This window comes from Cherax quadricarinatus, chromosome 80 (genome assembly GCF_038502225.1).
Source record: "Cherax quadricarinatus isolate ZL_2023a chromosome 80, ASM3850222v1, whole genome shotgun sequence".
NCBI classification, from domain to species: Eukaryota; Metazoa; Arthropoda; class Malacostraca; order Decapoda; family Parastacidae; genus Cherax; species Cherax quadricarinatus.
This window is the reverse complement of record NC_091371.1, coordinates 12,577,557-12,598,470: the sequence shown is the minus strand read 5'-3', so window position 1 is coordinate 12,598,470 and position 20,914 is coordinate 12,577,557. Positions and strand designations below refer to the sequence as shown.

The window sequence follows — 20,914 nt, the reverse complement described above, 5'->3', positions numbered from 1 at the left end:
GCTCAGTTTCAAGGTCCTTTTCATGGCGAAACCAATCAAAATCATTCTATTTCTGTAACATGTCTTCCACTGTATCAAATGAGACCAAGAAAACCAGAATACAACCATAAATACTCTACGAAAAGGCACCTCAAAGTATTTTAATCCAAAAAAAGGTTGGAGTTTTTTCTCATTATGCACTGCATGCTGCAGGATTTTTTATATTGCGCACACTGACCACACATACCCATTGTCTCGTGGGCCTACCAGCTTTCTCCCGCTTGATTTGAAGCCGCTAGAATTTTGGCGTATTATTACGTCAAAAACACTGGCTTGTAAGACATATACATGTATATATGATACCGACAGTCAAAGGGTTAATTAAAATCCAAAAATTGTAAAAAATTCAAATTGCTGTTAGAACCCTCGGGAAAAAAGATTGTAATTGAAAATACAGCACTGTACTGTACAAATAACTCGCTTCATAACACAAGGGAGACAAAATTTGACAGGAAACATAAAGGACTGCATAATATAATGCAGTATATTAAGGTAACTATAATACATTATGAGAAGGCAAAACCCATTGTAATTGGGATTTAAACCAAGACTGTTTAACTGCCTCACAGCATACATAAGCGGGATTACCAATAGACCTCTGTCTGTCTTCAAGAGGAAGCAGGACAGGCACCTAAAGTCAGTACCTGATCAGCTGAGCTGTGGTTTGTACACTGGATTGTATGTGGCTGGCAGTAACAGTCTAGTTGATCAGACCCTGATCCACCACAAGGCCTTGTCAGAGACGCGGGGAACACCCTCCGGGTATATATTTACACCAGTCAACAAGTAGACTGGATAACTGCGAAGAGGGAATGAGAAACAGTTGTTCAAATTCTCTAGTACAGTGGTACCCCGAGTTTTGGCCATAATTCATTCCAGAAGACTGTTTGAGTGCCATTACCAAACAAATTTATTCCCATAAGGAATAATGTAAATTAGATTACTTTGTTTCAGACCCCCAAAAATACACTTAGAAAAGCACTTACAATAATACACTTACATAATTGTTCGAGTTGAGAGCTGTACAAAACTCAAGGAAAGAAGTTAACATACTATTAATACTAGACTTAATATTTATTAGGAAAATGAAGAGATTCTAAATAAATTGATCTTAAACCTAATTTGAAAGGAGTGATCATGTTTTGTTGGAGGTACTACCATCCTGCCAAGTGAGTGCAAAACAGAAACCTGTAATTGTTTTACATGATGGTAGGATTGCTGGCGTCTTTTTTTCTGTCTCATTAACATGCAGGGTTTCAGGTATGTCTTGCTACTTCTACTTACACTTAGGTCATGCTACACATGCATGTGCAAGCACATATATATACACACCACTCTGGGTTTTCTTCTAGTATTTCTTACTAGTTCTTGTTTTTTCCACTTATCGCCATGGGGAAGTGGAATAGAACTCTTCCTCCGTAAGCCATACATGTCATCAGAGGTGACTTAAATACTGGGACTGAGGGGGCTAGTAACCCCTTCTCCTATATATATATTACTAAATTTAAAATGAGAAGCTTTTGTTTTTCCTTTTGGACCACGCTGCCTTGGTGAGATATGGCCTGTTTATTGAAAGCAAAGATTGGAAGAAAATATTGCAAGGGACAGATATATACAAAATATACAAAGAATTCTGAAACATATTATACAATGAGTGCTTTAACAAAGGTGCTGGGAAGTCATTAAAAAAAAGAAGGAAAGGACTCGGAAAGCATGTCCACCCTGAGGCTTACCATGGATTCAGCAGCACCAAAAATAAACTTTGTACATAAAAGTGAGGAACAAGGAATAAAGAAACTGAGAAAGAAATAGTAGACAAGAACAAGATGGAGCCAAATACTCTAGACTGAAGAATACCATATATGTATAGGATCAAGGATAACAAAATTAGGGGACAAAATATATAAACCCTAGATATAAAGATGCTTAGTGTTTGCTTGAGAAAAGAATATATTAGATGTATATTAGATGGAATTTAATCTACAATAACCAGTTAAAATGGCACCCATCCAAATATCCAAAGGTGTAAAGAAGCTGTTGTTTTATACTTTATTGTGCTGCATGACCCTTCTTGGTTTAGCACTTTATTTGATTATAATAATATACTTTATTTTCAAAAAACTAAAAGTCAGTAGTAGTTCCATGTGAAATATCACTGTGGCTTTTAAAAAATGCTTATAAAAACTAAGCTATTATCTCTGAATTTTTGGGAGGATTGCATTAAAAAAAAAGTAAACTATTGGACAGGTAGAAATTAGCACACTGGTGATATTTAAAAAGGGTCACAAGGAAGACCCTTTCAACTAGAGGCCTACATCATTGACGAGCATGGTTATGAAAATGTAGAAAAAAGCCATTAGAGAAAAGTAGGTGATGCACTTGGATAGCTTGTTTCTCAAAAATAATTCATGAAATGGGTCGGCAGATTGCTTTGACTTGGGTTTCAAAAATTTTGGATTGAGCTGCCCATGAAAGATTAATATGAAAGCTACAAAACATAGCAAGAATAAAGAGCAAGCTATTACAGTGGATACCTGGAGTATACTTGGAGGGTGTTTTGAGGATTAATGCTCCCGCAGCCCAGTCCATGACCAGGCCAGATGAGATATTTTGTTTCAAAAGAAAATATTAACAGTAAATGGAGGAAAAAATTCTCTTTAGGAAAATGTCACTAGTGGGGTCCTACAAAAATCAGTAACGTGTACAACTTTGATTCTACTTGATTAGCCAAGAATTTTTCCTGTGTGTAGTAGTCCCCCATATCCACGAGGAATACATTTCAAGACCTACCGAGGATACCCAAAACCACGGATAATAGTGAACCCTGTATTTAAGTCATTTTTCATTTACATACATACCGACAAAAAGATTTAAGATAAATTATGCACAAAAAGTTGAGAATTAGCACTTTTTCCCTGATGTTAAGCACTTCAATGCTTCTCTTAGGCTTTGAAAAACTTCCATCATTGTTACTTTTGTGCAAAATTAAGGGTTATTTTCAGGCCACAGTAAATCACAGATGACTAAAACAATGGATAGCAAATCTGCAGATGAAGGGTTCTACTGTATAAGATTATTACTATTTTTTAACTCACTGGCTATGTCTGGCCAAGGCAGCGTGACACACAGGAGTGAACATATCTGATCTTTCGTTCATATGCTGTTTTGTTTTTTAACACACCAGCCATCTACCATCAAGGTAATGTGACCTGGTAAAAAAAAAATCCACTGCCACTCAGTCAGTGTCGTGCCAGAAGCATGGGAGAGAAATGGTATGAAATACTGACAAGATGGATAAAGACACAAATGCAGTATAATGCTGTCTTCTATTGACACCGTTTTGTCCACACAGTCAACTTTATCAAGTTGCAGACAGATCAACCTGGGCAGAGAGGATGTTTATATATATAGTGAACAAAGTGATGTGAAGAGTCGGGCAGAGTATGTTGAGGCTACTTTTTGGGTAGACTGATAACAGGTTGGACAATACATGGCCAACCTGTTATCAGATATTACTAAGTTCACACTTAGTAGCACTAATTGCTGAAGGTCACTTATCTCCACCCTGGTTTAACCTGCTAACCTATGCATATTGAAATAACACACCCCTTATCTTTAACCCTTTGAGGGTTTTCGTCGTACTAGTACGTCTTACGCGTAGGGGTTTTTGACGTACTAGTACTCATAAATTCTAGCGGCCTCAAATCTAGTGGGAGAAAGCTGGTAGGCCTTCATATGAAAGAATGGGTCTATGTGGTCAGTGTGCACAGTCTAAAAAAAATCCTGCAGCACACAGTGCATAATGAGAAAAAAAAAACTTTGACCATTTTTTTTTAATAAATCAGCGACTTTGCAGTGTATTTTCGTATGGTATTTATTGTTGTATTCTAGTTTTCTTGGTCTCATTTTATAGAATGGAAGACATATTACTGAAATTGAGATGATTTTGACTGGTTTTACAATGAAAGGTGCCTTGAAATTGAGCTCAAAGTAGCAGAAATGTTCGATTTTTACCAAACTTCAAAAGTAAACAAATCGTGCCAAGCGTGCAATACACGTCAACTGGTGAGTCTAATATTCTTTCACAAGTGCACCAATAATATTTATACCATTTTTTACACTAATGCAGTAGTCTGCATAACAGTAAATCTTATATTTTTTGTGAGAATAAAAATTCAAAGTGGAAAGCAAAAGAATATAAGAGGGGCCTTGAGACGTGACTAATGACTAGAGGAAATGTCATTTTAGTGCCAGGAATGTCTTTCTTGTTTATTCTGGACCCTATTCGGAAATTGGCATCTTTTGAAATTTGTGTGAAATTGGCAAAATTGCTAAATTCTGACCACTGTACTGGATAGTTGAATTTATAAATGGGTAGTTTCTTGCACCCATTCGATAGAAAAGATGGAGTTCTAGCGAAATATTCATGTTTTTTGTCGACTAGTACAGTGAAATTGGCCGAAAATGGGGCTCAAAGTGGGCAAAATCGCCGATGCGTAAACATCGCCGAGACCGCTAACTTTGCGAGAGCATAATTCCGTAAGTTTTCTATCAAATTTCAAACTTTTGGTGTCGTTATGATCGGGAAAAGATTCTCTATCTTTTCATAAGAGAAAATAATTTTTTTTTTTTTTTAAATTTGGCCGACCCTGAGAACGAGTTTCGGAGAGGGCCTGTCGACCCTCAAAGGGTTAATGCTTTATTCTTTTTTTTTTTGACCCTTCTTCACCTTTATATATCCTCTTAACCATCCTATTATTTTTCTTAACTATATCTCAGCATTGTCTCTTCTGCATGTAAATATACTGTATTTCCTGGGAGACTGGCTGTCAACCACTTTCCTGGGTGGGAGATGGCTGGTCTGTTTTAAAAAAAATGGTTTGCAAAGTCTGCCTGAAGAATAGACCGTTTGATCTGCAATATAAATCTTTTTTGCCTTTTTGAGTATTTATTAGTTTGATACCTTGTCTGTCCTGGTTTTCATGGTGACATCTTTGGGATATTATCACTTCATGGAAGTTTCTTTAGTGAAGTATATGCGGTCTCCACTGTTATATGCAGCAGTCCAGAAAGGATTATATAAGGGATTTATAATAGACAGTGAATTAGTCATTGTAATTAAAATCCCATTTAATAATTCTTAGATTTTTGTGTGTTATAGCTGCTGCTAATTTCTAGGGTAATAAAAAGAATACTTTAGTCTGACTCCTTGGTCTTATTCCTTTTCTTCATAGGTCTTGATACTTTGAAAAACATTTGCCAGCCTTTGATAATTTGTCAAGATTCAAAGGGTAATTCACCACTGAAGCAGTGTGTGTGTGTGTGTGTGTGTGTGTGTGTGTGTGTGTGTGTGTGTGTGTGTGTGTGTGTGTGTGTGTGTGTGTGTGTGTGTGTGTGTCTGTGTGTGTGTGTCTGTGTGTGTGTGTCTGTGTGTGTCTCAGTCTCTCCTTGACTTTCCTTAATACTATGAATGTTTTAGTTGGAAACTTAGTAACTATCATCATTATTATAGCTAATTTATGTAAGTATTTACTTTATTGGCGGGGGTAACAGGGTGAAAAATTAGTTACAAAATTTAAAATTCAGAGTTTTCTCTGCTTTGCTCAAAGGTTCTTGTAATTTGAAAACATATTCTTATTAAAAATTGAAGCACGAGACATTACATAGCTTATGGTTGTGTATGTTGATGAACAAGTCATTTAATTTTCTATAAAAATTGGAAGTTTATAACTATAAAAAATGTAGATTTGTATATATCATGTTTTATATTTCCAAATGAAATTTTCAGGTCCATAAGCAGCTCACCTCTGTGGGATACTACAGTGATGCAGAGTCTGTCAGGACTAATGGACTAACTACTCCTACAGCTTCCACACCTGCATGTTCACCCTTGCCACTTTCAACGCCAACTCCTACCCCAAATGGCCGTGGGTCATCAGCAGACTCTGGTGTAAGGCTTTCAAGTGATCGAGAGTCAACTGCTAGTCATGATGGTAAGTCGTTTGTTTGAGTAATGACATAGGGAAGAGTTGTTTAAAATCTTTACTTATTTACTTTTAATATCCGTACTTTTATTTACCAGTAAGGTTTTTTTATTTCGTGTGTAAGATGAAATAGTATATACTAATTAGCACCAAACTTGCTATGGCATTTTTAGTGTAGGTTTTATTTTTCAATACAACGGATGTCTTACACTGAGGCAGGTGGGATTGAGAAAAGTAGAGAAGGAAAACACTCCAAACACACTGGGAGGATGTTCTGGGGATCAAAGCCCCCGTGGTCTGGTCCATGACCAGGGTTTGATCAACCAGGCTTTTACTGATTTCTTTTTTTACACTGGCCATTTTCCACCAAGGCAGAGTGGCCATAAGAAGAAAAACACATTTTATCATCACTCATTCCTAACTGTCTTTCCTAAAGTGCTTGGACATCATAGTTCAAATGTTCCATCAAACCACAACATTCCCAAGTGTTATACTTCCAACCTCCAGAATACAAGTCTAGCTGGTTTCCTCTGCATTCCTTCATAGATGCATTTAGGCCAGTAGTGGTACCTATACTTTTCAGTTTTTAAAATTATGATTTCTATTGCTCATTAGACATTAAATAGCCTAGAGGAGAGTGATTGAAGTGGATCAATATTTGCCTATACAGGAGGGCCCCACTTTATGGCGTTTTGCTGTTACAGTGATTTTAAATTGCAGCCTCTCCTCACTTAACGACAGAGTTCCATTCCTAAGACAACATTGTTAAATGAATTAGTTGCTAAGTGAGGAACATACTATAATGGTAGTGAGTTTATGTCAACCATCATTGATATTGTTTTAATGTCACCTTTGCACCATTTATAACATTTCTGGTATATTTTTAAATGTTTATACAGTAGTGTACTGTATATTGAAATAAACAGAATAGAGGAAATCAGCTCTAATATACATTATTTAGGTATGAATGCTGGTCAGGGAGCCCATCGTAAATCCGAGGCATCGGTAAACAAGTACGTTGCTAAGTGAGGAGAGGCTGTATACCCATTCTTCATTTATTCAGACTTCCTACAATAAATATATTCACCACTCATTATAAGCTAAGGATGAAAATATTTTAAGTTTAAGTAGTGTACCGTATATGCATTTTTTTTTTTAGGCCTAGCTCTATTGCTCACTTAATATATGATAGGCTTTTATATGTATTTTGAAAGTGAAAAAAGGCTATATTTCACTTTACAGCAATTTTTGCTTTACAACAGTAACCTGGAACCTAACCTGATGTATAAGTGGGGCCTTCCTTAAGTTAGCAGTGATGTTTTATTATTCTCTGCTCCAGAATACAATCATGGACTAATTGAAGTGCATGTAGAAAGCATGGCAAACTGTTGTATTCTATTCTCTCAATACCTTTGGCATCTTTGGCACCATTATCCTGTGCTGCCAAATGAAGTTTGGAAGTTTGATATGTGGAATTCATGCATAATTTAGCTTTAAGGGGCTTTCTATAAAGCAGTAATTTATGTCAGTCTCCCTGATTGTATAATATATTGTATTCCTCTTTATGGAAATGAAGTTTGTTTGCTTACTCTTGAATAATCTCATTGATATACACTGCTATTTTGGCTTCAGGAAATAGAATCACTCTGAAGGACAACAGTTTTCTTGACAAAGTCAGTACACTCATCTGTACAGTATCTGTGGTCAGACTAATAAATTCCATTTCTTCCACTCTATTCTTTACTTTTTTATGGCAGATGAGTGAGTGGAGGGGACAAAAATGTTTCTAAAATACTTCCTGCTTGGAAGTTCATAGTTGGGTTCCATTTTTTTTTTTTTCAAAAATTTACTGAAACCCTTGGTATTAACTACTGAAAAAAGGTCGGTCATCAACTGTGTATGTGGGTAACCCTCGTAGTCATGAGACATTGTTAATTTTACTATTTTAAAGCACGTGTAATGCTGTATTTATAAAATGTCCAGACGTGTTAGTGGCTTTCTTTGTACTTAACACTTTATAAAATATAAATTACGTATTGTAACCTTAGCAAAGAAATAAACTGTATTTGTATTTATATTTGTATTTGCAACTTTTTCACCGATAACAATACCATAAAAGTAGCTAATACCCCTGATACTGATACCAGTACTTTGGCCTGCTGGATGCTCAAGCCTGTACCTGTCAAACCTTCACATTTTTGTGCAGCCCTAACTGGAACATTCCCTACACCACCTTCCATCCACCCCAGATTTATATATTCTCTTGGTTAGCCTAAATTGTTTCGTCTTTCTGAAATGCCCAAGCCATCCTGACCCCTTTGCCGGACAAGAAACTATAATGGCGGTAGGGTGATCCAATAAAGAGGAAACACTTTCACTGTCACTCATTAAATTATTGTCTTGCCAGAAGTGGGATGACATCACAAGTCAGATGGCCATTCAAATTGCAGCATCCCCACCCCTCTGATTTCAGAGTGCAGGCACTGTACTACCCACCTCCTGGACTTAAATCTCGCTTACCAGTGTCTCAGAATCCCTTCATAAGTGTTACCTTATTCACATTCCAACAGCACGTTGTCTTAAAACCCACTTCTCCATTCGTATCTAACATGATCGCATATGCCTGTTGGATGTCTATGCTCGTAACACTCAAAAAAAACTTCCTTTACCCCCACTCCCTTCACTCTTTTCTGGAATGACCCCTATCCCTCCTTCTCTCCATCTTAGATTTATACATCTTTCTAGCCTTCTTGTTTTGCCCATCCTCTCCAGATGACCAAACCACCTCAATAACCCCTCATCTGAATTCTTTCTTTCAACACACACCGGCCGTATCCCACCAAGGCAGGGTGGCCCAAAAGGAAAAACAAAAGTTTCTCCTTTTACATTTAGTAATATATACAGGAAAAGAGGTTACTAGCCCCTTGCTCCCGGAATTTTAGTCGCCTCTTACAACACACATGGCTTACAGAGGAAGAATTCTATTCCACTTCCCCATGGAGATAAGAGGAATTAAACAAGAATAAGAACTAGAAAGAAAAATAGAAGAAAACCCAGAGGGGTGTGTATATATATGCTTGTACATGTAAGGTGAGTGGTGCGTTGAGGTATATGTGGAGTCAAAAAACGTTATCTATGGAGGCAAAGAAGGGAATGTATGAAAGTATAGTAGTACCAACACTCTTATATGGGTGTGAAGCTTGGGTGGTAAATGCAGCAGCGAGGAGACGGTTGGAGGCAGTGGAGATGTCCTGTTTAAGGGCAATGTGTGGTGTAAATATTATGCAGAAAATTTGGAGTGTGGAAATTAGGAGAAGGTGTGGAGTTAATAAAAGTATTAGTCAGAGGGCAGAAGAGGGGTTGTTGAGGTGGTTTGGTCATTTAGAGAGAATGGATCAAAGTAGAATGACATGGAAAGCATATAAATCTATAGGGGAAGGAAGGCGGGGTAGGGGTCGTCCTCGAAAGGGTTGGAGAGAGGGGGTAAAGGAGGTTTTGTGGGTAAGGGGCTTGGACTTCCAGCAAGCGTGCGTGAGCGTGTTGGATAGGAGTGAATGGAGACGAATGGTACTTGGGACCTGACGATCTGTTGGAGTGTGAGCAGGGTAATATTTAGTGAAGGGATTCAGGGAAACCGGTTATTTTCATATAGTCGGACTTGAGTCCTGGAAATGGGAAGTACAATGCCTGCACTTTAAAGGAGGGGTTTGGGATATTGGCAGTTTGGAGGGATATGTTGTGTATCTTTATATGTGTATGCTTCTAGACTGTTGTATTCTGAGCACCTCTGCAAAAACAGTGATAATGTGCGAGTGTGGTGAAAGTGTTGAATGATGATGAAAGTATTTTCTTTTTGGGGATTTTCTTTCTTTTTTGGGTCACCCTGCCTCGGTGGGAGACGGCCGACTTGTTGAAAAAAAATAAAAAAAAACATGTATGTGTAGTGTGACCTAAGTGTAAGTAGAAGTAGCAAGACGTACCTGAAACCTTGCATATTTGAGACAGAAAAATGGATACCAGTAATCCTACCATCATGTAAAACAATTACAGGCTCATCTGAATTCTCTGCATAATATTTACACCATTCATTTTCCTCATACACATCTCCATTGCCTCCAGCCTCCTCCTCAGTGTAACACTCCAAATTCATGCTGCTTGCCTATATAATAGTGTTGGTACAGTGGTACATTCTATTTTTTGCCTCCATGGATAAAAGTCTTTGTCTCTTCAGATGCCTCAATGCTTCACTCACCTTCCCCTCATCAATTCTGTGGTTTATATTTTCAGTTCTTCAGTAATTTTGTAGTTTTACTTTCACTAATTTTTAATTCAGCGAGGTGTGTGCATCTCTGGTTAAAGGTTTATATGCTAAACTTTCATGTATTTCAAGTAAATTGCATCTTTTATATTAAAAATGTCTAGGAGCAACACTAATAAGTCTGTAAGTGGTAAGAGGAAGAGAAAAGTGCTTTCAGTGGATTCTAGGAGACAGCAAGTGTATCTCTGTTAAGGTATGTACTTTTCTATATGTAGCTGCAGGAGTCAACTCTCAGCTCTTGGCTCTGCCTCTTTTGCTGGACTTTTTTTTTTTTAAGAATAAGGTCACAGTACCATGGATGGAAGAATTCACAACTGACCCATAATGTAGAGAGAAAGTTTTGAACTCTATCTCACTCCATTTTAATATTGGCCAAGATAGACTGAATCGTCATTCAGAGTTTCCTCTCTAGATCTTGGGCTTGTTGTAACTTGATTTTTGTTTTCTATTTTTGACAACTTCATTGATTTATTGTACATTTTTTTTTTTTTCAACAAGTCTGCCGTCTCCCACCGAGGCAGGGTGACCCAAAAAAGAAAGAAAATACTTTCATCATCATTCAACACTTTCACCACACTCACACATTATCACTGTTTTTGGAGAGATGCTCAGAATACAACAGTTTAGAAGCATATACGTATAAAGATACACAACATATCCCTCCAAACTGCCAATATCCTGAACCCCTCCTTTAGAGTGCAGGCATTGTACTTCCCATTTCCAGGACTCAAGTCCGACTATATGAAAATAACCAGTTTCCCTGAATTTTTTTTTTTTTTTTTTCAACAAGTCGGCTGTCTCCCACCGAGGCAGGGTGACCCAAAAAAGAAAGAAAATCCCCAAAAAGAAAATACTTTCATCATCATTCAACACTTTCGCCACACTCACACATTATCACTGCTTTTGCAGAGGTGCTCAGAATACAACAGTTTAGAATCATATACGTATAAAGATACACAACATATCCCTCCAAACTGCCAATATCCCAAACCCCTCCTTTAAAGTGCAGGCAGTGTACTTCCCATTTCCAGGACTCAAGTCCGACTATATGAAAATAACCGGTTTCCCTGAATCCCTTCACTAAATATTACCCTGCTCACACTCCAACAGATCGTCAGGTCCCAAGTATCATTCGTCTCCATTCACTCCTATCTAACACGCTCATGCACGCTTGCTGGAAGTCCAAGCCCCTCGCCCACAAAACCTCCTTTACCCCCTCTTTCCAACCCTTTCGAGGACGACCCCTACCCCTCCTTCCTTCCCCTATAGATTTATATGCTTTCCATGTCTTTCTACTTTGATCCATTCTCTCTAAATGACCAAACCACCTCAACAACCCCTCTTCTGCCCTCTGACTAATGCTTTTATTAACTCCACACCTTCTCCTAATTTCCACACTCCGAATTTTCTGCATAATATTTACACCACACATTGCCCTTAGACAGGACATCTCCACTGCCTCCAACCGTCTCCTCGCTGCTGCATTTACCACCCAAGCTTCACATCCATATAAGAGTGTTGGTACTACTATACTTTCATACATTCCCTTCTTTGCCTCCATAGATAACGTTTTTTGACTCCACATATACCTCAATGCACCACTCACCTTTTTTCCCTCATCAATTCTATGATTAACCTCATCCTTCATAAATCCATCCGCCGACACGTCAACTCCCAAGTATCTGAAAACATTCACTTCTTCCATACTCCTCCTCCCCAATTTGATATCCAATTTTTCTTTATCTAAATCATTTGATACCCTCATCACCTTATTCTTTTCTATGTTCACTTTCAACTTTCTACCTTTACACAACGACAACCCCTCTTCTGCCCTCTGACTAATACTTTTATTAACTCCACACCTTTTCCTAATTTCCACACTCCGAATTTTCTGCATAATATTTACACCACACATTGCCCTTAGACAGGACATCTCCACTGCCTCCAACCGTCTCCTCGCTGCTGCATTTACCACCCAAGCTTCACACCCATATTGTACATATACAGGTATATTTAGTTTTTGCAAGTATGGAGAGTTCATTATTCTTTGATATATATGAAAAAATGGATTATGTTTTTTTTTTTCAATCTGTCAGAGGATTGATTTCCTTTATTGTGTTTTTCATTCATTTCCTTTTGAGGTACATCGATTTTTTTGAATACTCTGTATTGCTTTTGAGTTTAGTATGTGGCGGGCTTATCCGGTATTTGTTCACTACAGATTTGTCAGTAAATGTGCATTATTTTTGTATTTTTATGAAGCTGTTTGAGGATTTTATTTATTTTTTCTCATTTTTATGAAAAGCATTTATTTTTTGCATGTTTGATGAATTTGGTGGACAAATATTTCTTAGGTACAGATTGGTCAAGAAATATTGAAGGGCTCTAGGTCCAAGAAAATGGAGCTGATTTCTCCTTCCTTAGACTGAATCTGATTGCCTCTCAGTCTCCAGGCACTGTATGACCCACTATGGGTTTAGTATTCCTCTTATGACTGTAATACAGAGGATGATCACAGTTTCATTCATTGCTTTCTTAAAATTATTTTGCATGCTGGTGGTGGTTTTGTATCGTATTCAATCGACCCTCAACTAACGGCGGCATTAAGTAATGGCAATTTTGTCTCATGGCGCTTTTTGCCATAGAAAAACTGCCTTAACCAGTGGCGAAAAACTTAACCAACGACGTTTGTCCGGAAGTGTCGATGTGCCCGGAGCGTGGCCTGAGCGGGCCCAGCCACTCCAAGAGTTGGTGTACCATCGTTTACAAGCTGTTGCAGTTTGTTTCCACATGTGCCTCCCATATATTTTAGATTATTCCACTATTTCTAGAGCTTGTAACTGCTAAATAAGCCACCATGGGTCCCAAGACAGCTTCTAATGCCAAGCCTGTGTTAAAAAGGGTGAGAATTACAATGGAAATGAAGGAGATCGTTGAAAAATGCGAGAGTGGAGTGCGTATGGCTGAGTTGGAAAGGCAATACAACAAATCACATTCAACCATCAGTACTACCTTGGCGAACAGACAGGCAATCAAGGAAGCTGTTGTTGCGAAAGGCTCAAGTATGTTTTCAAAACGGAGACCACAAATAGTTGAAGAGGTAGAGAAACTGTTATTGGTATGGATAAATGAAAAACAATTATCAGGTGATAGTGTTTCTCAGTCTATAATTTGTGAAAAGGCAAGGAAGTTGCATGATGATCTCATTAAGAAAATGCCTCAAAATAGTGCTGCTAATGATAAATTTAAGGCCAGCAAAGGCTGGTTTGAGAGATTTAAGATTTGTAGCGGCATACACAGTGTGGTAAGGCATGGTGAGGCAGCCAGTTCAGACAAAAATGCAGCTGAAAAATATGCGAAGGACTTTAAGGAATACATACAGACTGAAAACCTAAAACCTGAACAAGTGTTTAATTGTGATGAAAGAGGTCTGTTTTGGAAGAAAAGGCCAAACAGGACCTACATTACTCAGGAGGAAAAGGCACTCCCAGGACATAAGCCTATGAAAGACAGGCTGACAATAATGTTGTGTAGTAATGCTAGTGGTGATTGCAAAGTGAAGCCTTTATTGGTGTATCACTCTGAAACTCCCAGAGTGTTCAGGAAAAGCAATATCGTCAAGGGTAATTTTTGTGTGCTGTGGAGCTCAAACAGTAAGGCATGGGCCACTAGGGTATTTTTCTTGGACTGGTTTTATGGTGTGTTTGGCCCCACTGTGACAAAATACCTCCAGGAAAAGAAATTGCCACTCAAGTGCCTCCTGGTAATGGACAATGCTCCTGCTCATCCTCACGACTTGCAGGAGGAAATTGCAGGGGGTTTGGTTTCATTAAGGTGAAGTTTTTGCCTCCTAATACAACTCCACTCCTCCAGCCCATGGACCAGCAGGTCATTTCAAATTTCAAAAAACTCTACACAAAAGCAGTGTTTCAAAAGTGCTTTGAAGTGACCTCAGACACTCAGTTGACCCTAAGAGAGTTTTGGAAAGATTCTTCAATATCCTCAGTTGTGTAAACCTTATAGGTAAGGCTTGGGAGGGAGTGACTAAGAGGGCCTTGAACTCTGCTTGGAGGAAACTGTGGCCAAATGTGTAGAACAGAGGGATGTTGAAGGGTTTGGGGCTAACCTCCAAAGGGCTATGCCAGTAGTGGAAGCTATTGTGTGTGTCATTGGGGAAGTCCTTGGGGTTGGAGGTTTGTGACGAGGAAGTGGAAGAGTTGGTGCAGAACGACGAGGAAGAACTAACCATTGCAGACCTGCAAGAGCTTCAGGAGAAACAGCAACAGATCACATCTCAGGAATGTTTTTCGGAGCAGGATAAAGAGAGACAGAAGAAGATGACTTCATCAAGGATTAGGGGAAATGTGTTCAATGTTTTCAAAGGTGCAAGCATTTATTGAAGAATTTTATCCTGTCACCGAAGTTACAAGCTGTGTTGGCAACATGTACAATGACTCTTGTGTCCCATTTTAGGGAAATCCTAATGGCCCGTGAGAAACAGAGCTCTCTGGACAGCTATTTTGTGCGATAGGGGTCCAGTGACTCTCAAGCTGGTCCTAGTGGCATTAAAAAACCAAGGAGGGAGGTAACCCCACCAAAGGACTTGATACCTGAAGTCCTTCTGGAAGGGGATTCTCCTTCCAAGCAATAGACAATTCTGAATCTCCCCTGCTGCTGGCACATCATTCATCAACAACTCCACAATAAAGGTAAGTGGTATTTAATTATTGTTTATTTTGCATGTCCCATTCCTTTCCATATAAGGAATTGCATATTTCACGTAAAATATTTTTTTCGGACTTTGGGGTGTCAGGAACGGATTAATTCTATTTCCATTATTTCTTATGGGGAAAATTAACTCAACCAACGGCAATTTCGACCAACGGCAGCCCTCTGGAACGGATTAATGCCATTGGTTGAGGATCCACTGTACTACATTTTTTTTGTAATGGTTAAGAAACATGTTTTATTTATATTATGCAGTATGTTTTACTATACAGTGGAACCCCTGTATTTGTGGGTCGTGTATCTGTGGTTTCAGTTATCCGCAGTTAGCCATGGCCTGAAAATAACCCTCAAAGTGCAAAAGTAGTGATGGTGGAAGTTGTTCAAAGCCTAAGAGAAGTTTTGAAATGATAATTCTTCACTTATTGTGCATAATTTATCAATTAAACTTTATAAATAGGTATGTATGTAAATGAAAAATGACTTATATATAGAGTTAGCTACTATCCATGGTTTCAGTATCCATTGCAGGTCCTTGGAACGTATCCCCACGGATATGGGGATCCTAGTCTACTGTAATATGGAATTAGGATTTTTATGGTCATTTTGTGCTATATTTAAGTAAGTTTAGATGAATTTGATATAAAAATATATGCAAATATACTTTATGTATCTTGTTGTAATTATTGAAGGGTAAAAAATATTGATTACAGGTATGGGGTATTCATAAATTTTATTGTCAATCTTGTAGGTCAGATAATTGAGTGACCACTGGATTTTGCTTGTTCTGTCTTCATTTTTGTCTGAGGTTCCATTATTGTCTCAGCTCTTTCTGAGAAATATTTATCTTTCTTTTTCTCTCTCTAATGCAAGCAAGTGCCAATTCTGATTTATTTTTTTTAGTTACAATTGAATTCAAAAATTTTATATAGTACAAGTCTTCCATCACAAATCTGGCAGTCAGACATCCAGTTCCATCAGTTATTCAGCACTAATTTCAGCTAGCATAATTTCAAATTTCCAGGGTTGCCACACCAACCTGCTGGTACTGTTTGGTGGTGCTACTTGCTGCATAAGTCATTCCAGTTTCTTTTTCTCCATTTATTGTTATAACCTGCTTTTAGCCCTAGCCATGGTTCCAACGAATAAAAGAAATGCTTCTCGTTGTGTAAAGCACATGCACAGTACATTGTCCATAAAAGATAAGGTGGGTTTGAAGCCACTGTAAGTTGCCATGATCTCGGTTTCGTGATGCAGGGGAATATGCTTTGTTATTACGCCAATATCAACACTTAGGCTTATATGCCTATCACAGTTGATCTAATATGACATAATGAATGATATAAATAACATAAAAACATGTTAAATACACCAGAATGAATAATATTTGGCGTAATACCAAACGGTTCGACAGAGGTATGAAGAGGATATGGTATACAAGTACAGAGTATAGCACAGGGCTAACTCGCAGTGCACCATAAAACTTAAACAAAAATGATATTTTCTCTACATAGATTATCATACATAGCAGCATATATGTAGAGAACCTAGGATAACCTAAAAAGTCAGACAAAGTGACTTATTTCTAGTACCTGGCTTCGGCTTGCCATATGTATGTTTTTTGGTAAATAATTTTTTTTTTCAGTTGTTTGTTGGGCTACCTTATTGAAACTTGGGCAATGTATGATGGAAAGATGCTTCTTAACATACACTAAAAATGAAAGAAATTGGACGATAAATAACAGAGTTCACTTCTCAGCCATTAGTTGTTCCTTAGCAGTATATTTTTGTATGGTTTTTATGGCTGTATTCTAGTTTTTTTGGTCTCATTTGATAGAATGTAAGATATATTATAGAAATAGATATGCTTTTGATTGGTTTCATGACGAAAAGTACCTTGAAATTGAGCTCAAAGTAGCGGAAATGTTCGATTCTTTGGTGATGTTCAAGAGTAAACAAATGACGTCACCGTCCAATATGTGTCCGCCTGCCAGTCCAAATTCTAATACGCAGTCACGAATGGATTGACATTATTTTTACAATTATTACAATAATGCAGTAGTCTGCATAAGAGTAAATCTTTTTTTGTGTGAATAAAAATTCTAAATGGTAAGCAAGAGTAATATAAGAGGGGCCTGGAGCCATGACTAATGAACAGAGAAAATGTTATTTTAGTGCCAGGAATGTCTGCATTGTTTATTCTGGACCCTATTTTGAAATTGGCATCTTTTGAAATTTGTGTGAAATAGGCCAAATTGCCAATTTCTGACCACTTTATTGGGTAGATGAAATAGGTGAATGGGCGGTTTCTTGTACTCGGTCGACAGAATAGAAGTAAGTTTATTCAGGTATACACAAATATAGTTACATAGATTATCATACATAGCAGCGTATGTATAGAGAACCGAGGATAACCCAAAAAAAGTCAAAGTGGATTATTTCGAGTACCTGGCTTGGGCTTGCCATATATGATTTTTGTTAAATATTTTTTCTCACTTGTTTGTTGGGCTATCTTATTGAAACTTGGGCAGTATATGATGGAAAGATACTTCTTAACGTAAATCAAAAATGAAAAAAAAATCAGACAATAAATAACAGAGTTCACTTCTCAGTCATTAGCCTCCCCTTAGCGGTATATTTTCATATGGTTTTTATGGTTGTATTCTTATTTTTTTGGTTTTATTTAATAGAATGGAAGATATATTACAGAAATAGACATAATTTTGATTGGTTTCACGACAAAAAGCACCTTGAAATTGAGTTCAAAGTAGCGGTAATGTTCAATTTTTGCCAATGTTCAGTGAACTTTCTTGTGTAAGTCAAGTTGGTTAACTTTATTAAGTGTATTCTAACCTAATCACTCTGTAATTCAGCAAACTCAATAATCCAACACACTACAGGTCCCATTGATGCTGGATTTGTGGTGGTGGACCTGTACAATATTAATAAAATGGTATATGTAAAATTCAGCATGAACTACCCTACACACTAGTAAATAACTTATGCTGTAAATGGATAGTTATAAATTTATAAATAATGTATATATTATATAGTACTGTTCCATATTAGCACAGGTTGTTAATTCTGTGCAGTACATCTTGTGCTACATTTAGAAAATTACATTAAAGTAAAGTCTAGTGTGCTTTATTGCATTTGTTAGAGTTGTGCTGTGAAATTAATTAACTCCGTGTGGCTAAAAGTTGTGTTCCGTGAATTGATTTTTACATTAGGAAAAAATCATACATTTTTGTATGCAATATCTAAATTTTGTTTTGACAGAATTTTCACACAGTAACCTTACTGGGTTGTGTGCTTAGCATTTAGATTACGTTGTAGTAGCAGTTCTTTAATTTTCTATGCAATGTAATATTTACTTGTACAAGAAAACTGTACTTGTCCCTGCTAATATGTACTGTATTTTTTTGTTTATGCACGGCTCTCTTGGCAGGGAGTACCAGGTGTATGTACACAATGGATGCAAATGATTTCTTTCCAAATCTGTGTGTAGTTATGGTTCCAGTTAAAATGTATTTTCATCTACTTGAAATAGATATGGCTTACTTTAGATATGTTAATAAAAATCTTGAACTCCTGCTCCTCAGAAGCTGGATAACTTTACTTGAAAGTATTGCACATTGATTCTAAAACTGTAAAATAAAAAGCAGTACAGTACATTCTCTGTGGCTTATATCCCCCCCTTCCTCGTTCCCAGTCCCAATTAATGTGATTTTGTTTTGGCTCCCATTGTTCACTTCCCTTGTAATTGAGTATTCTCTGCATTCCATCTAGGCACCCCTACCATTACTGTGGAGCGAGGCTTTCTGGACTGTGATTCGCTATCAGTCTGCTCCTCAGCCACTGCTGTTTCTCAGTACTACTATTATGCATGTACGTCACCTTAGAGATTTCTTGCGAAATCTGTTTCTGTTGGGCTGAGTTTGTACCCACAAATACTGTGACAGTTGTTATTCTTGTTAGTTTTGTGTTGCATGAAAACTAGTGTTGATCCTTTGAGCATATATAAGCAGGTATGGAAAACCTCTGACCTGCACCTGGCATTGTCCCAGCTTGCATTATGAGGTGATGAGGAGATTATAAAACTTCTTGGGTAATGAATTGTGACATTTGTTGATATTCTTACATATTGCCATTTATTTTTAAACACACTGGCCATCTCCTACTTAGGTAAGGTAGTGCCCCTCCCCTCCCCCCCCCCCAAAAAAAAAGAGGGAATTCATCCAGTATCTTTAATTCAATTACTACCTTGTAAGAACCATGCTGACATAACAATTTAGATGACTCTCCAAACTGCAACTTCCTCACCACTCCTTTTAGAGTGCAGGTTGCTGCTACTGCACAACTAAAAGTCACCTCTGCTACTACTATTTCTGTTACCACTGCCATTGGCCAGTAGACCTACTGCAATGCTTGTGTGCTTCTGCATCCATCCTTGCATTGCTTATATTGGCTTGACAAAACTCCTGGAGAACGAAATGTAGCCAAAATAAAATGTCTCATTAGTTGCACATGTACCTGTTTACCATACACTGCCTAGTATACTTAAAAGGCTTCTTTTATTTTTTTTAACTTTTGTCTGCCCACTGAGGCAGGATAACCTAAAAGAAGAAGCATTTTTGCCAATACTACAGTTCAGATGCCCCTCCAAACTGCAAATATTCCCAATTCTTCTTCATAGTGCAGGCACCGACTCTACTTCCCATAGGCTTACTTTCCTGTGAGTTATTCCATATATTGTCCACTTTTTTCTTTTACAAAGGAACTGTGTATGCCATGTTCAAGTCCTTGTGTGCCCGCCCTTCTGTCATGCATATACAGTGGAACCTCAGCACTCAAACTTAATTGGTTCCAGAAGGCTGTTCGAGTGCCTATCTGTTTGAGTACAGAATGGATTTTTCCCAACCAATTTTCGATTTGGTTAGCTGTTGTCACTAACCCTCTTAGGCCCCATGGTGACTTATTTATTCAAATAATATAAAAAACACCAAAAAATGTGAAGAAACATGAAATAGTAATGTCTATTTAATTCCATGTTTCCCAGCTATTTTACTCCCCTTTCTTTCCACTGCCTCATGCATTTCCCCACACTCACATCTGGTTCTTCCTTACTCCTTCAAGATATTAAACATCTCTGCACAATGACTGAAATCACTACTTCCTCTTCCTCTCAACTTGTTTATCTCACTCTTAAACTTTTTCTCATTTTAAGTAAAATTTGCTGATTAATCCTTGCCCATTCTTCATTCCCTCTCGAATTTTAACCTTTGTTTTCTCTCTCTTTTTGTCTTCTGTCCTTCATATATCACATCTGCATTGTAAAAGCCTCTCATATGCTAACTTTTTTCTCTCTTACCACCCTCTTTATCTCATTGTACTATGTAAATGCAGTACTGTATATATGTAGAAATTTAAGATTGGTAAAAACTAGCAAACTCATGAATGTCATTGATGTCCAACAATTTTCTAGACAACAAGAAAGATGTGATGTAACGACTCATTTACTGTAGTTCTAGTACAGTATGGAAAGTAATGCAAAATGAAAAAAATAATTAGAAATGGGAAGCCCACTTCAGAAAAAAATGAATAAATTTGTACAATGTATTTGCTAGATATGAGAAAAAAAATTTGCTATGTTTTGAGATTTATTTATCTTCCCTTAAATAAATTAGGGCCTAAAAAATATGATGGACCTAAGGCTGAAGCATTTTTTTAGCATACAGGTAGAGCAAGATCTGGTCATTATCATTGCCCATCTAGTTGTTTGTTTCTCTAGGTGACGGAGGACCTAGTTCTTATTTTTCTTCATTCCTCATTTTTCTCAGCTCAGGTT

At 37.5% G+C, this 20,914-nt stretch overlaps 1 protein-coding gene across 7 annotated transcripts in view; it reads left to right on the top strand.

Moving 5' to 3' along the window:
- Positions 1-20,914, top strand: part of Liprin-gamma (liprin protein kazrin) — a 537,537-nt gene that overhangs the window by 430,722 nt on the left and 85,901 nt on the right. For 6 of the 7 annotated variants that reach the window (XM_070102133.1, XM_070102128.1, XM_070102127.1 and 3 more), the window contains 2 exons: positions 5,828-6,032; positions 18,856-18,954. In XM_070102133.1, the coding sequence (XP_069958234.1) occupies positions 5,828-6,032; positions 18,856-18,954 (304 nt within the window). The remainder of the gene's footprint in view (positions 1-5,827; positions 6,033-18,855; positions 18,955-20,914) is intronic. The other variant, XM_070102129.1, reaches the window with a different exon arrangement.